The sequence below is a fragment of the Oreochromis aureus genome, linkage group 22 (genome assembly GCF_013358895.1).
Source record: "Oreochromis aureus strain Israel breed Guangdong linkage group 22, ZZ_aureus, whole genome shotgun sequence".
NCBI classification, from domain to species: Eukaryota; Metazoa; Chordata; class Actinopteri; order Cichliformes; family Cichlidae; genus Oreochromis; species Oreochromis aureus.
The window spans coordinates 32,164,312-32,177,253 of record NC_052962.1 but is presented as its reverse complement, the minus strand read 5'-3'; the positions used below and the strand labels follow the sequence as shown (position 1 = coordinate 32,177,253).

At 43.2% G+C, this 12,942-nt stretch overlaps 1 protein-coding gene across 1 annotated transcript in view; it reads left to right on the top strand.

Moving 5' to 3' along the window:
• The window catches only part of col11a2 (collagen, type XI, alpha 2), a 47,429-nt gene that overhangs the window by 32,643 nt on the left and 1,844 nt on the right, over positions 1-12,942 (top strand). Inside the window, exons 19-66 of the mRNA XM_039605833.1 lie at positions 47-100; positions 436-489; positions 594-647; positions 755-799; positions 1,288-1,341; positions 2,014-2,058; positions 2,242-2,295; positions 2,463-2,507; positions 3,317-3,370; positions 3,468-3,512; positions 3,680-3,733; positions 3,843-3,887; positions 4,053-4,106; positions 4,294-4,401; positions 4,808-4,861; positions 4,950-5,003; positions 5,143-5,187; positions 5,384-5,437; positions 5,727-5,771; positions 5,875-5,928; positions 6,065-6,118; positions 6,194-6,247; positions 6,425-6,622; positions 6,744-6,797; positions 7,085-7,192; positions 7,287-7,394; positions 7,547-7,600; positions 7,726-7,779; positions 8,015-8,122; positions 8,256-8,309; positions 8,411-8,464; positions 8,712-8,765; positions 8,849-8,902; positions 9,012-9,119; positions 9,230-9,283; positions 9,450-9,503; positions 9,590-9,643; positions 10,070-10,123; positions 10,367-10,474; positions 10,604-10,657; positions 10,807-10,968; positions 11,073-11,126; positions 11,235-11,270; positions 11,368-11,421; positions 11,503-11,788; positions 11,918-12,027; positions 12,326-12,394; positions 12,549-12,785. Of these exons, the coding sequence (XP_039461767.1) occupies positions 47-100; positions 436-489; positions 594-647; positions 755-799; positions 1,288-1,341; positions 2,014-2,058; positions 2,242-2,295; positions 2,463-2,507; positions 3,317-3,370; positions 3,468-3,512; positions 3,680-3,733; positions 3,843-3,887; positions 4,053-4,106; positions 4,294-4,401; positions 4,808-4,861; positions 4,950-5,003; positions 5,143-5,187; positions 5,384-5,437; positions 5,727-5,771; positions 5,875-5,928; positions 6,065-6,118; positions 6,194-6,247; positions 6,425-6,622; positions 6,744-6,797; positions 7,085-7,192; positions 7,287-7,394; positions 7,547-7,600; positions 7,726-7,779; positions 8,015-8,122; positions 8,256-8,309; positions 8,411-8,464; positions 8,712-8,765; positions 8,849-8,902; positions 9,012-9,119; positions 9,230-9,283; positions 9,450-9,503; positions 9,590-9,643; positions 10,070-10,123; positions 10,367-10,474; positions 10,604-10,657; positions 10,807-10,968; positions 11,073-11,126; positions 11,235-11,270; positions 11,368-11,421; positions 11,503-11,788; positions 11,918-12,027; positions 12,326-12,394; positions 12,549-12,785 (3,573 nt within the window). The remainder of the gene's footprint in view (positions 1-46; positions 101-435; positions 490-593; positions 648-754; positions 800-1,287; positions 1,342-2,013; positions 2,059-2,241; positions 2,296-2,462; positions 2,508-3,316; positions 3,371-3,467; positions 3,513-3,679; positions 3,734-3,842; positions 3,888-4,052; positions 4,107-4,293; positions 4,402-4,807; positions 4,862-4,949; positions 5,004-5,142; positions 5,188-5,383; positions 5,438-5,726; positions 5,772-5,874; positions 5,929-6,064; positions 6,119-6,193; positions 6,248-6,424; positions 6,623-6,743; positions 6,798-7,084; positions 7,193-7,286; positions 7,395-7,546; positions 7,601-7,725; positions 7,780-8,014; positions 8,123-8,255; positions 8,310-8,410; positions 8,465-8,711; positions 8,766-8,848; positions 8,903-9,011; positions 9,120-9,229; positions 9,284-9,449; positions 9,504-9,589; positions 9,644-10,069; positions 10,124-10,366; positions 10,475-10,603; positions 10,658-10,806; positions 10,969-11,072; positions 11,127-11,234; positions 11,271-11,367; positions 11,422-11,502; positions 11,789-11,917; positions 12,028-12,325; positions 12,395-12,548; positions 12,786-12,942) is intronic.

Sequence of the window (12,942 nt, the reverse complement as noted above, 5' to 3'; positions counted from 1 at the left end):
TTAAACATGGGTTCACTTAAACATGTTCTTCCTCTGCTCCTCGCAGGGCCGTGCTGGAGCCGATGGTGCCAGAGGAATGCCAGGAGAGCCTGGAGCTAAGGTACCCTCACTGCCTTTATTTAAACACCACCAGCCTGAAGCATCCACTTTGTCTCTGTAGCTTTTTTATTGGTCCAATAAGAATAGATATTAAAAATTAAATCCTGGTGTCATTTTGGAGCCAAAACCTGGACACAGTCAGTTTGTTCTCCCTGATTATTCAGCCGTATGCTGACTCATTGTTATCATGAATAGTGGAATTGTAAAGCGCTTTGGGTGCCTTGAAAGTGCTATATAAATGCAATCCATTATTATTATTGTATTGAGATCATTTCCGATGCATTTCTATCTTCTACAGTGAGATAATAATAATGTTTATGTCTGTCTCTTTCACAGGGCGACCGTGGTTTCGATGGTCTTCCTGGTCTGCCTGGTGATAAAGGACACAGGGTCAGTCCAACAATCTCAAAAACAATGATTGTTTTTCAGTTATAATCTTTATTAACACTGGAGAATAATTTCTTTACATCTGCTTCATCCTTATATTTTATTAGGGTGACCCTGGACCAATGGGACCACCAGGGGGCACAGGAGAGGACGGAGAGCGGGTACGTAGATCTGCAAATATTATAATCTTATTATTACATTCAGATGTTGTGTCACTGCTGATCAGCATCTTTTCATCCATAACGTGCTTCTTCTTCTGTGTTTGTAGGGAGATGATGGAGACGTTGGACCCAGGGGTCTCCCAGGTGAACCAGTGAGTGTTTCAGTGACAGCCCAGCTGATTCTACATCTCCCACTATTTCCTATTTATATTCTATTCGTGCTTTTATTGTCTGTGTTTTAAATGGTCTCCCAAAATACATGCCTCTGTTTTTATATCTCACATAACAAGGTCACCTTTGCACCTGTTGTTTCATAATCATCACACCCTTATGATATTTTAAGGATCTTTACTGTAATTAATAATGTAGTTCAATAACACAAAGAGGAGGAGCCAACGTGCTTTTAGAATCACTGAAATATGGAGTTGTGTTTTTTATGCAGCTAGTTGTAGGTCAAACTTTTAGATTTGATAAAGAAGGAGAATGCAGATTACCTGTTTAAATAGCTCATTCTGCACATATATTTATACTTTATGAATTATGTTTTCCTTTAATTTCCATTAAAAACAGTAGCATGTGTGAGTGAATGATCTTGGTTTGCATGAGCGCCTTACGCCTGTGTGTCCTTGTGTGTTTGCAGGGACCTCGTGGTTTGCTTGGACCCAAAGGTCCTCCAGGAATCCCCGGACCTCCTGTGAGTAAAAGCGATTTCACGCCCAGCCTTCTGCTGGTATTTTGGCTGCATTGTTTTACCCCACTCTGACCACTGAGCACCCACAGCACCACCTGAACCAACAGCCAGTCACCTGGTTTCATCCCAAATCTAAAAATGAGCATGTGATGTTCCCACAGCCTCCTCAAAACAATACCAACATGTAAAAAAATGAATGAATGATATATTTAAACTTTCTGCTTGTTCTGCTAAAGTAAAGTTTTAGCTTTAAGGGAAGTTTACTCCATCGGTTTAATATGACAGAAGCAGAAACATCAGTGTTTTTGTTCCTTAACAGTTACACGTATTTTTCTTACAGATTTTAAATATGTAATGTTAAACACAGCGAACACTTTTTATTACCTTACACTCTCACATTTTTTTCAAATTTTATAACATGTTTTAGTACAAACCAGCATTTTCAGACAAACACTTTGTGCACTTTTTTCCAAAAACTTGTGTAAAATTAGTCGACTGCACTTTAAATAGGAAGATGCCCACAAAGACAAACCTGCATCAACATCAACATGTTTTGTTTTCTGTGAGTGATGCTGATGCTTTCAGTTCCTGTTCCCTGGATGCTTTGAGTAGAAGCTGACATTTAGACATTTATGGGGAATTGTTTTTAAATTCTTCCTCTCGCTCTTCTCTCAGGGTGTTCGAGGAAACGATGGACCCCACGGTCCCAAAGGAAGCTTGGTCAGCAACAGTTTCCATGTTGTCATGTTATCATGTGTATTTGAACATCTAAGATCACAACTCATAATGTTAACACAAAGCTTTTCTTTTAGCTAATTCTAGACAGATTCTCTCTTCCTCCTCTGCTCTTCACTTTGTCCTGCACTGATCGTTATTCTCTCCTCTTCTGTTTCTGTGTCTCAGGGTCCCCAAGGTGAGCCAGGACCTCCAGGTCAGCAGGGAACCCCAGGAACTCAGGTGAGAGAGAACACCTGGTCATTATCACGTACCCGATCAGTGATAATGTATGGGCATAGCTATGCAGAAACATGCACACAAAGATATGAAGAAAGATTAATGCTTAAATTGTAATAATTACATAAACTGATTAAAGGTCACACGTGTGTTTTTGGGGGTTTTTGCAGGGAATGCCGGGACCTCAGGGGGCCATCGGACCCCCAGGAGAGAAAGTAAGACCAAAGTACAGTTACATAATGAATGTTGGCTCTGAACAAGTATTCAACAATACACAGTCATATAATAGTTGGAATATTATTAATTCATTACATTATTCAACTCTATTCTCCAACTCTGACATTTAAATACTGCAGTGGTCACACTGAGAAAGTAAACAAAGGGAGTAGGATGTGCTGTTGTCTGGAGGAGAACAACTGTTTATGTGATGGGACAGGAAGAGATCTTTAAACACCTGTTACAGCAGGAGTCTGTGGGATGTTTGAGAATTATAGTAACCAATCAAATTCACACATCTCACAAAGGTGAAAATATGATGGTTATTGTCAGAGATGATGATCTTATGCTATTCCACCTAAAAATGAATCTTCTAAATTAAGTTTGATATCAAGTGCAGGGTTTACCTCATGCACACGCAGTACAGCACGCAGCTGACTGCATGAAGACTGCAGTCACTCTCATATAACCGACAACCACTTACAGCTGCAGCTGTGACAGTGACAGCATGAATATCTCTGAAACTAAAGTGAAGTTATGCATCCTTACCTCATTCACATCAACACTTTCCCCTCCAGAGAACACTTACAAAAGAAGGAAAAGGCCGAGCAGTGATTTCAGCACTCTGAGTCTTATAGAATAACACTGGTACTCTGTGTCAGTGCACTTTTCTCTCACTCACACTTGAACCATGTGAGTCTGTTGTACTCGTCAGCGACGAAGCAGAAAAGTGGCCTTCATTCAGATATGAGACGTTTCAAATAAGGAGCATTTATCGACCTTATATACACTTTGTCTCCTTCTCCAGGGTCCCACAGGAAAACCAGGTCTCCCAGGAATGCCTGGAGCTGATGGGCCTCCTGTATGTTTGTCTTTCTTTATATTGTTTATTAAGTTGGACCACCTAAAGCTAGCTGATGTCTTTTCTAAGCCTTAAACTCTCTATTTTCATGTTACAGGGTCACCCAGGAAAGGAGGGGCCTCCTGGCACCAAGGGAAACCAGGTGGGTGTCATAACTCCATCACTCCATCACTTCTATAACAAACCCAAATCACCAAATTATTATCCATCCTAACAGGAGACCTGTAACGCTCTGTTAGGTTTGTCCTTGTGGTCGTAGTTACCACAGAGTGTGTGTTGTGCTGTAAACCTGCTTTCTTTGGTCTGCAGGGTCCTAACGGTCCTCAGGGAGCTATCGGCTATCCTGGTCCTCGAGGCGTCAAGGTCACTGCACTTCATTTTTAATGTGTCATAAAAGAAATTAGCAAAGATATTTTTTAATGTGATTTATTAGAATGCAAATGTATTGATTATGAAATTGTTGTGATCACAGGGAGAACAAGGCATCCGCGGCCTGAAAGGCCACAAAGGAGAAAAGGTAAATGAATAAATATCACATTTACACAATAAGATGGTGTTAATGTGCACATTTGGTGATTAAAACAGGAAAACAGAGATATCATGTGACTGCATTTTATAATTAAAAACAAGGTTGATGTCATGAACATCTATTAATTGTGTTTTTATTTGTTTTTGTTGCCAGGGAGAAGACGGCTTCCCGGGAATTAAAGGAGATTTCGGTGTAAAGGGAGAAAGGGTAAAGTCTGAGTAATGAAGCAGCTGATTGGTCAGTTGGCTGGTTCTTTAATGTAACACTAGATGGCTGAATGAAGGACTGGTCCAGATTTTTAATCTAACCCATGTTAATATTTGCTTTGAAGTATTGCTTTGTATACAGCACAGATTTAATCTCACAGCTGTGTTTCCACTCTGATCTCTTACAGGGAGAGATTGGAGTATCAGGGCCCAGAGGAGAGGACGGTCCGGAGGGGCCAAAGGGTCGTGTTGGACCCCCCGGTGAGGTTGGAGCTATTGGACTGATTGGTGAGAAGGTATGAACTGTTTAATTACAGCAAGACTGCATAAAAGTAATTATCTTTTATTATTTGTATTATTCAGACAATCACTCAATATTTTTATAACAAACTTGTGTAGGAATGATATTTTACCTGTACCTGGGATCTGAAACAAGTATTTATTTGAATTTTTATAAATATTTGAGGGTTTTTTATGTTTTATTGATGTGAATTTCTCCATTGAACCTGACATTTAACTTTATAACATGAATTTTATTACAAGATAATGTAACTGTTACACCTGTGCATCATGTCGAGTGCTTCTCAGCTTTCTCACCTACATGCCAGCATTAATCTGTCATAACTAGCTGGTTTGTAGTGAAGCAGGTTAGAAAACGCAGTCACACCTGCTGTGATTAATTACGTCATCGTTTGTTTCCAGGGTAAACTCGGTGTACCTGGAGTTCCTGGATATCCTGGAAGACAAGGACCAAAGGTAAGAGAAGCACGTGCCTTTCATTAACACTGACTCAGTGGTTGATCCTGATGGAACAGCTGATCCTGACATGTTGGTTTGTTTTTAGGGATCTCTTGGATTCCCAGGATTCCCTGGTTCAAACGGCGAGAAGGGAACAAGGGTAAGACGACGTCTCTGTGGAAGAATTTACATCAAAAGTCAGACATTTAAACTTAACAAGGATTAAAATGCTCAGGTTATAACAAAAGTTCTAATGTTAACTAATGTTTAATGTTAACTGTCTGTCTGATTCTCTTCAGGGTCCTTCTGGCAAACCAGGTCCGAGAGGACAAAGAGGCCCGACGGTACTTTTTCTGTTTATTATGTTCAGGTTTTAGAAGCTGCTCTGCTCACAGTGTTAAAGAATAACCTATCACTACATGACTCATCATCAGTGTAACCTCTGGTGATCAGCAGAAACACAGAGTTGTTTAATTATTCCTTCATATGATTTGAGTGTATCGTAGTAACTTAACTATACGTTCTGTCTTTGACCATCAGGGCCCCCGAGGGCAGAGAGGGCCGAGGGGGGCCACGGGGAAGCCAGGAGCAAAGGTTTGTCTGCACATCTGAAACAAACTGTCCACACTGTGATTTACTGATGAATCCTGTTTGCACTTCATATTTTCCATGAATGTGTGAAAGAAATTGCCCGGATCTCATCTTTATATTAATATTTGAACAAAAATGTCAGAGCTGGATTTATTTATTTTTTTAAACAAGACTTGCCTAAAAACCCTCGACACCATTTACATTTATTGCTTTTGATTTTTGCCTGTAAATAATTTGAATAAAAAAAGAAGAGTTTGTATTTAATTCATTCTTCTTTTATTGCTCCTGTCAGGGAACCTCAGGAAGTGATGGACCTCATGGTCCTCCTGGAGAGAGGGTGAGTGTTGAAGTTCACAGAAGCGTGTCCTGCTTGGAAAAACTTACTTTTAATTTTGAGTCATGTATTTAATGTTCTTACTTTACCACATATGATTTCTCAGGGATTGCCAGGACCTCAGGGAGCCAACGGTTTCCCCGGACCAAAGGGACCTCCTGTAAGTAAACGTTTTCATTTACGGTTCCTCACAGACTGATTTTAGTAATGTTACAAATTCAGGGTGATATCACTGAGCTATTAATTAAAAAAACTGAGGTACAGTTTGATAAAATTGGTTTATTGTTTTATTACAGGGACCACCAGGAAAGGATGGCCTGCCAGGACATCCCGGACAGAGAGGAGAAGTTGTAAGTTAAATTTGTATTTTTTATTCATTCTAGATAATTTCTAGATAAACTGTTAACTGAGTTTGTCTCTTGCAGGGTTTCCAAGGTAAAATGGGTCCACCTGGGCCTCCTGGAGTTGTTGGACCTCAGGTGAGTTCATTCATCGTGGTGCAGATACTGTTACTGCTACAGTAAATCACATCGAGCTTCTTAATCACGAGCCAACTTACACACTTCACTTCTCCATATTCACACCCTGCTGCTTTGCATTCTTCCTTCCATCATTGCTTTCTTCTTCTCTCAACCCTCTCCATGTCCATCTTCCAGGGCCCATCAGGAGAGACCGGCCCCATGGGTGAGCGTGGCCATCCCGGACCTCTAGGTCCACCTGGCGAGCAGGGGCTTCCTGGTCCCTCAGGGAAAGAGGGCACCAAGGGGGACCCTGGACCCCCAGGACGCCCTGGAAAAGATGGTCCTGCAGGACTGAGAGGCTTCCCAGGAGAGAGAGGACTTCCTGGAACCCCTGTGAGTATAAATGATCCAGCATATGTCATCAAGCCAGGATCCAGGTGTTTAAGAAACATTTCTTACCTCAGTTATTAGAATAAGAGTGTGATGATTATTCCTGCATGGTCATTTCTTCCAGGGTGGTGGAGGACTGAAGGGAGGTGAAGGACCTGCTGGACCTCCTGGACCTGCTGTAGGTTTCTGTTCATATTAAAAAACAACTCATTTAAAAAAATGTTCATAGTGCAGAAATAATGGAGGCAAATCTGGATCTCTCAGTTAAGCGAGGAGAGAACAGCGCGTACTCTGAGTTTGGACGTTAACCATCATTGTGTTTGTTTCATTTTTCAAATCTCTCACTGTGAGAAAGAAATATTTTAAAAACTTTTAAAATCTGTTACTCATTCTTCCAACTTAAGAATTCATTAATCACTTAATGAAAACCTGCTGTGGTTGGTGCTGACCTCATGTATTTCTTAGGGGTCTCCTGGTGAGCGGGGACCAGCTGGTACTGCTGGACCCATTGGACCTCCTGGCAGACCAGGCCCTCAGGGCCCACCTGGACCAGCTGGAGAGAAGGGAGTCCCTGTGAGTCTTCTGGATGTGTTAATCAAATTTAGTCTGTCCAGCTAATGATGAATATCAATTATTGATTTCTCTGTTCTCTCTTTCTCCTGCTCAGGGTGAGAAAGGGCCCATTGGCCCAGCAGGTCGGGACGGAGTGCAGGGTCCTGTGGGTCTGCCCGGCCCTGCTGGAACAGCTGGAGTTCCCGGCGAGGACGGAGACAAGGCCAGTAGCTCTAAGTAACAGAGATCACACCTTAGCTTAAGATTCTTGGAAAGCTGCAGGGTGAATGTTTCACCTCAGAAGGTGGTGCCTGTATGTCAAGAGTCAAAATAGCTCAGAGTGTGAAATAAAATGAATTTTGTTTATTGTTTCAGGGTGAGGTTGGAGAGCCCGGTCAGAAGGGCGCCAAAGGAGGCAAAGGCGAGCATGTGAGTGACTTAAATCAGGGGTTCATATTTACCTCTGATGGTAACGATCAGAATCTAATAATGATGTTTCTTTCCTAATGATTGTTGTTTCTCATGTTCATGTGCTTGTTTCTGGTTATTTGCAGGGTCCTCCTGGTCCACCCGGGCCGCTCGGTCCTGTAGGTCAGCCTGGTCCAGCTGTGAGTAGAAACTCTCTTTTTTTTTTATTTCAAGTGCCTGCATTTGATGATGGCTGCAGTTTTTACTTTACTGATTTGATAAAGGTCTTGTTAAAATGAAAACGTAGTTATGTGACGAATATACACGATTATTCCTGATATGATGAGAAGTTTAGACCCATCCAGTCAGGAGAACAGCACATTAACTGTTCTTATCTCCTGTTTTTGTCCTTGTTGTTCTTCTTCTGTGGTGCAGGGTGCTGATGGAGATCTTGGACCGAGGGGGCAGCAGGGTCCTTTCGGAGCTAAAGGTGACGAGGGAACCCGAGGCTTCCCGGGAGCGCCAGGTCCCATCGGACTCCAGGTAAAAACATGAAAACATCAAAAAGCAACAACACTTCCTTTCTTTACGTTGGATTCGATGTAAATACTCGTGCACGTCGAGCGTCACTCTTGTGCAAAGCTCCTAATCCAGAACTTTGACCTTTGCTCTGCAGGGATTGCCAGGACCATCCGGAGAGAAAGGAGAGACGGGAGATGTTGGACCTATGGTGAGTTTCACAAACACATGAATATTGTAATAACTGGTAATGATGTATGAAACAAAATAAATAAAATGATGATAATAACCAAATCCTCTTTATGTTTCCAGGGTCCTCCAGGCCCTCCAGGACCCCGTGGCCCTGCTGGACCCAGCGGAGCTGACGTGAGTGTTTGGAGCTTTTACTGAACCTCTGTGAAACTCACAGGAAGCTAAACAGGAATTATTAAAAATGTTTCAGTAACAGAAATAAAATGGTACCTAACCTTTTACATCAAGTTAATTTTATCATAGTAAACTCTCATAAAACTAAAAATCATTGTTCAGCGTTAATTAAAGTAGATTATCTGATTCTTTTCCCTCTGAGTAACTGTTGATGGAAATTATTTGATCAGTTTTTGTCTGTTTTCAGGGTCCTCAAGGTCCTCCTGGTGGTATTGGTAATCCTGGGCCTGTTGGAGAGAAGGTGCAGTAGTGAGGGAATATTTTTACAGCTTTGTGTCCAAAAAAAGAAAAACTGGATTAAAATATGTGATGTTTGTTCCACAGGGAGAGCCCGGTGAGGCCGGACCACCTGGAATTGTAGGAGAGCCTGGAAAGAAGGTGAGCAGTCTTAACACTATTTTGAGTCGATGCATCAGGAGCTCATGCTGTCGCTGATATCTAAATATCATCCATGAGTAAACAAAGAGGTGTGCACTTCTGTGGACAGGGTCCTCGTGGAGAGCGCGGAGAGAAGGGAGAGGCGGGCCAACCTGGAACTGCTGGACCTGCCGGAGGACGAGGAGGACCAGGAGACGACGGTCCCAAAGGAAACCCAGTATGAGAACCTGGACACACCAGAACATACACAGTTAGACTGCCACACAGATCAGTGACCGCAGATCTCTTTACTGTGTTTAATCGTGGGTCTTTTTTTATTAATTTCAGGGTCCAGTTGGTTTCCCTGGTGATCCCGGCCCCCCTGGTGAGGTTGGGCCCAGAGTAAGTGTTGTTTTTGAATGATTCACGTTTATTTATTTGCAGGGATGTTAAATCTGGCTCCACAGCTGTCGACAGTTCAGTTCTGCCTCTTCACTGCACGTTTGACCTTTGTGCTGAACCGAACAACCCAAAGAAAAACCTCTGACATCATTGTCTTTGTCTTTAGGGTCAGGATGGTGCCAAGGGAGAGAGAGGAGAGGACGGAGAAGCAGGAGAAGCTGTGAGTAAAAAAGATGCAACGATGCAGAAATGAAGGATTAGAAATGATCCAGCTCCTCAATCTTCTCACTCTGCCTCCTATCGCAGGGCACCCCCGGACCTCCTGGTGAGAACGGACCTCCTGGCCCCCCAGGAAAGAGGGTAAGGTCTCCCAGTCTAACCTGCTGCTGTGAAAGATCACTTAAGTAGCAAGTTTTTCTATATAGACATTTTTTAAATGTTCCCAGCTTTTAAAAAAGGTGAAAATAACTACAGAGTTTTGCAGTTTGACATTTTATTTACCTGAGCATAAACAGATTTATGTCAGATAAGGAGACACAGCCTCATTGTGTTTACTGAGGGTAGAGTATTCACCACCCAAACACCCACCCTGAGAGCAGCACAGTGAAAGCATCCTGGACACCATCAAACATTTATTCTGTTTCTTTCCTGTAGTCGTATTTAATTGGCCTCTATTTAAAATACAAAACATTTATATGATTTAGTGAAAAGCTTATTAACTTTGAAGGAATACAGAACTTTATCACTTATGTTCATTGATGCACTGTTACCTCATTTACATGTCAGGGTCCTGCTGGTGCAAGAGGAGCAGAGGGGCGTCAGGGAGAGAAGGGAACCAAGGTGAGTCCTTCAGTTACTAAATGATCTGCACAGATCACAGTAACTATAAGCTTATGGCAGATGATAAGACAAAACTATGTTTACATCTGATTACTGACCCTTTATTTCTAATAATGATTCTACAATAAATGATTAACTCTGTTTTTCTCAGGTTCTTATCAATCTTATTTTTGTGATGCATAACTTTTACTGATGCAAAGAAGGAATCTTTTAAACGTGTTTCTTTGGCATCACCCTTCACAGGGAGATCCAGGTGCAGTCGGTCCCCCAGGAAAGACGGGTCCTGTCGGCCCTCAGGGTCAACCAGGAAAACCAGGAACCGAAGGTCTTCGAGGACTCCCAGGATCAGTGGTCAGTTCAGTTTATCAGTCATTTTTGGGTTTATTCAAACAGCAACTAAGCAAATTCACTGTGTGTGTGACACTTGTTGTTTGATGTGTTGCTGTTCGCTCACTAAGTGTGTTAATAATTGTGTTTCAGGGCGAGCAAGGATTACCAGGAGCTGCTGGAGAGAAAGGACCGCCTGGACCTTTGGTAAGAACAAACACAAAGTTTGCACTTGATGCTCCGTGACGCTGCACTTTGCTCCTGCTGCCTTCTTTAATCCTCCATCTTTCCTCTTCTCGTCTGTCCTCCTGCTTTCGTCCTCTTCTTTTCTTCTTTCTCTGCTTCTCCTCCTGCAGGGACCGCCTGGTTTGCCCGGCCTGCGTGGAGACCCCGGAGCCAAGGGGGAGAAGGGTCACCAAGGTCTTATCGGTCTCATCGGACCTCCGGGAGAGCAGGGAGAGAAGGGAGACCGAGGCCTTCCTGGGCCTCAGGGATCCTCTGGACCCAAAGGAGAGACCGTAAGTTTGACCTCTGTCACATGATGAAGAGCAGGCAGTGAAACCTTTGTTATTTTATTTGACTCTTTTTTAAATGGAAATGATTCTCATGTCTTGTAACACAGGGACTTCCTGGAGGCACCGGACCCCTCGGCCCTGCTGGTCCTCCTGGTCTTCCTGTAAGTATTTGTGTTGTTTTATTCCAGGAACATGACGTCATTCTTCCTCCTCCTGCTCCTGAAACCTGTCATTGAAGCCGTTTTATTAAAGTCTGACATCTTTTGCAGGGTCCTCAAGGTATCAAAGGAGCTAAGGGTGCATCTGTGAGTAAACACGCTAACATGAGTGCAGCTGTTAGAAAATCCAAAGATGGATGGATGTGATGATGTAATGCTTCTTTCCTTTTCCTGCTGGATTTAGGGAGGAGCTGGACCAAAGGGAGAAAAAGGAGTACAGGGACCTCCTGGACCTCCTGTCAGTACTCCACCTTTCTTCATATAAATCTTCTCCATGTGCTCTCTGAACTGCAGTTAATGATGTAAACTTGCTTCCCAGGGCCCACCTGGTGAGGTCATTCAGCCGCTGCCCATCCAGAGGAGTCCCAAGTCCAAACGCTCCATCGATGCCAGCCAGCTGGCGCCGGAGTTTGACCCTGACATGCCGGCATCTGACACCGCCGGCACCGAGTTCCTGATGGGCAGCGAAGGCATGGAGGAGATCTTTGGCTCTCTCAACTCCCTCCGTCAAGAGATCGAGACGATGCGTTTCCCTCTGGGCACTCAGGACAGCCCCGCGCGCACCTGCCAGGACCTGAACCTCAGCCAGCCGGACCTCAAAGACGGTAACGGAAAACACACCTGCCAGCTGATCCTGGCACTTATATCAGTACCAGGATGATGAATGAACATCTTTAAGAGTCAAAGTCAGACTTTTAGATTTTCCCACCTCTTTCCTCTGTCGCCCTCTGCAGGAGAGTACTGGATCGACCCCAATCAGGGCTGCTCCAGAGACTCCTTCAAGGTCTTCTGTAATTTTACTACTGGAGAGACGTGTTTGTATCCGAGCAAGGACGTCAACACGGTCAGTCCAGCAATCTGGAAAAAACAACAACTGTGTCAAAAAACAGGTTTATTAACTAAACTCATAATAATTTGGTTACATTTCCAACATGTTTGGGTTCCTGAAGCGTTTGTGGTGGTTTCTATTTTCTCATTTATATGTAAAAAACTAAAAAATTATTTAACATTTATAATAAAAGCAGTAATGTTGAGGAAATTTGCCGTCCAGGTTAAAAAAAGGTGTTTTTATCTGTCTGAGTGAAAACAGAGATTAAATTAAACTTAACTATAATGTGTGACGTGGATCATTGTGGTCACAGGTGGAGATGAGCTCCTGGGACAAAGAGACTCCAGGATCGTGGTACAGTCAGTTTTCCACTGGTAGTAAGGTTAGTAATTAAAAGTTTAGTTCTTAGCTTGACCTGTTTCACCTTCTTTCCCTCATTTGTTTGCATCCTTTTCTTTTGCTCTTACACTTTTCCTCCTTGCTGCTTGTTGTCTTATCATTAAATCCTTTCCTCTCCTTTCTCCTCCTCCTCTCAGTTCTCCTACGTCGACTCTAACGGTGAGCCTGTGGGCGTGGTCCAGTTGGGCTTCCTGCGCCTCCTGAGCGTCCAGGCCCGTCAGAACCTCACCTACCACTGCCACCGCTCCGTGGCCTGGGCCGACCAAAGCGCCGAGAACAACTACCAAAGGGCGCTGCACTTTCTGGGTGCCAATGACGAGGAGCTGAGCTATGAGACCAACCCGTACATCAAAGCCTTGATCGATGGCTGCTCTGTGAGTTCACACACGAGTTGATTTCAGTTTGAGAACGATCACTAATTACACTATGATGACAAACAGTTTCACATGTAGCTGCAAAACATAAGAGGAACATTTAGAGGATTTTATGAAGTGTTTAGATGTTTAATTTTTGAGCGGGTGCAACAGGAGA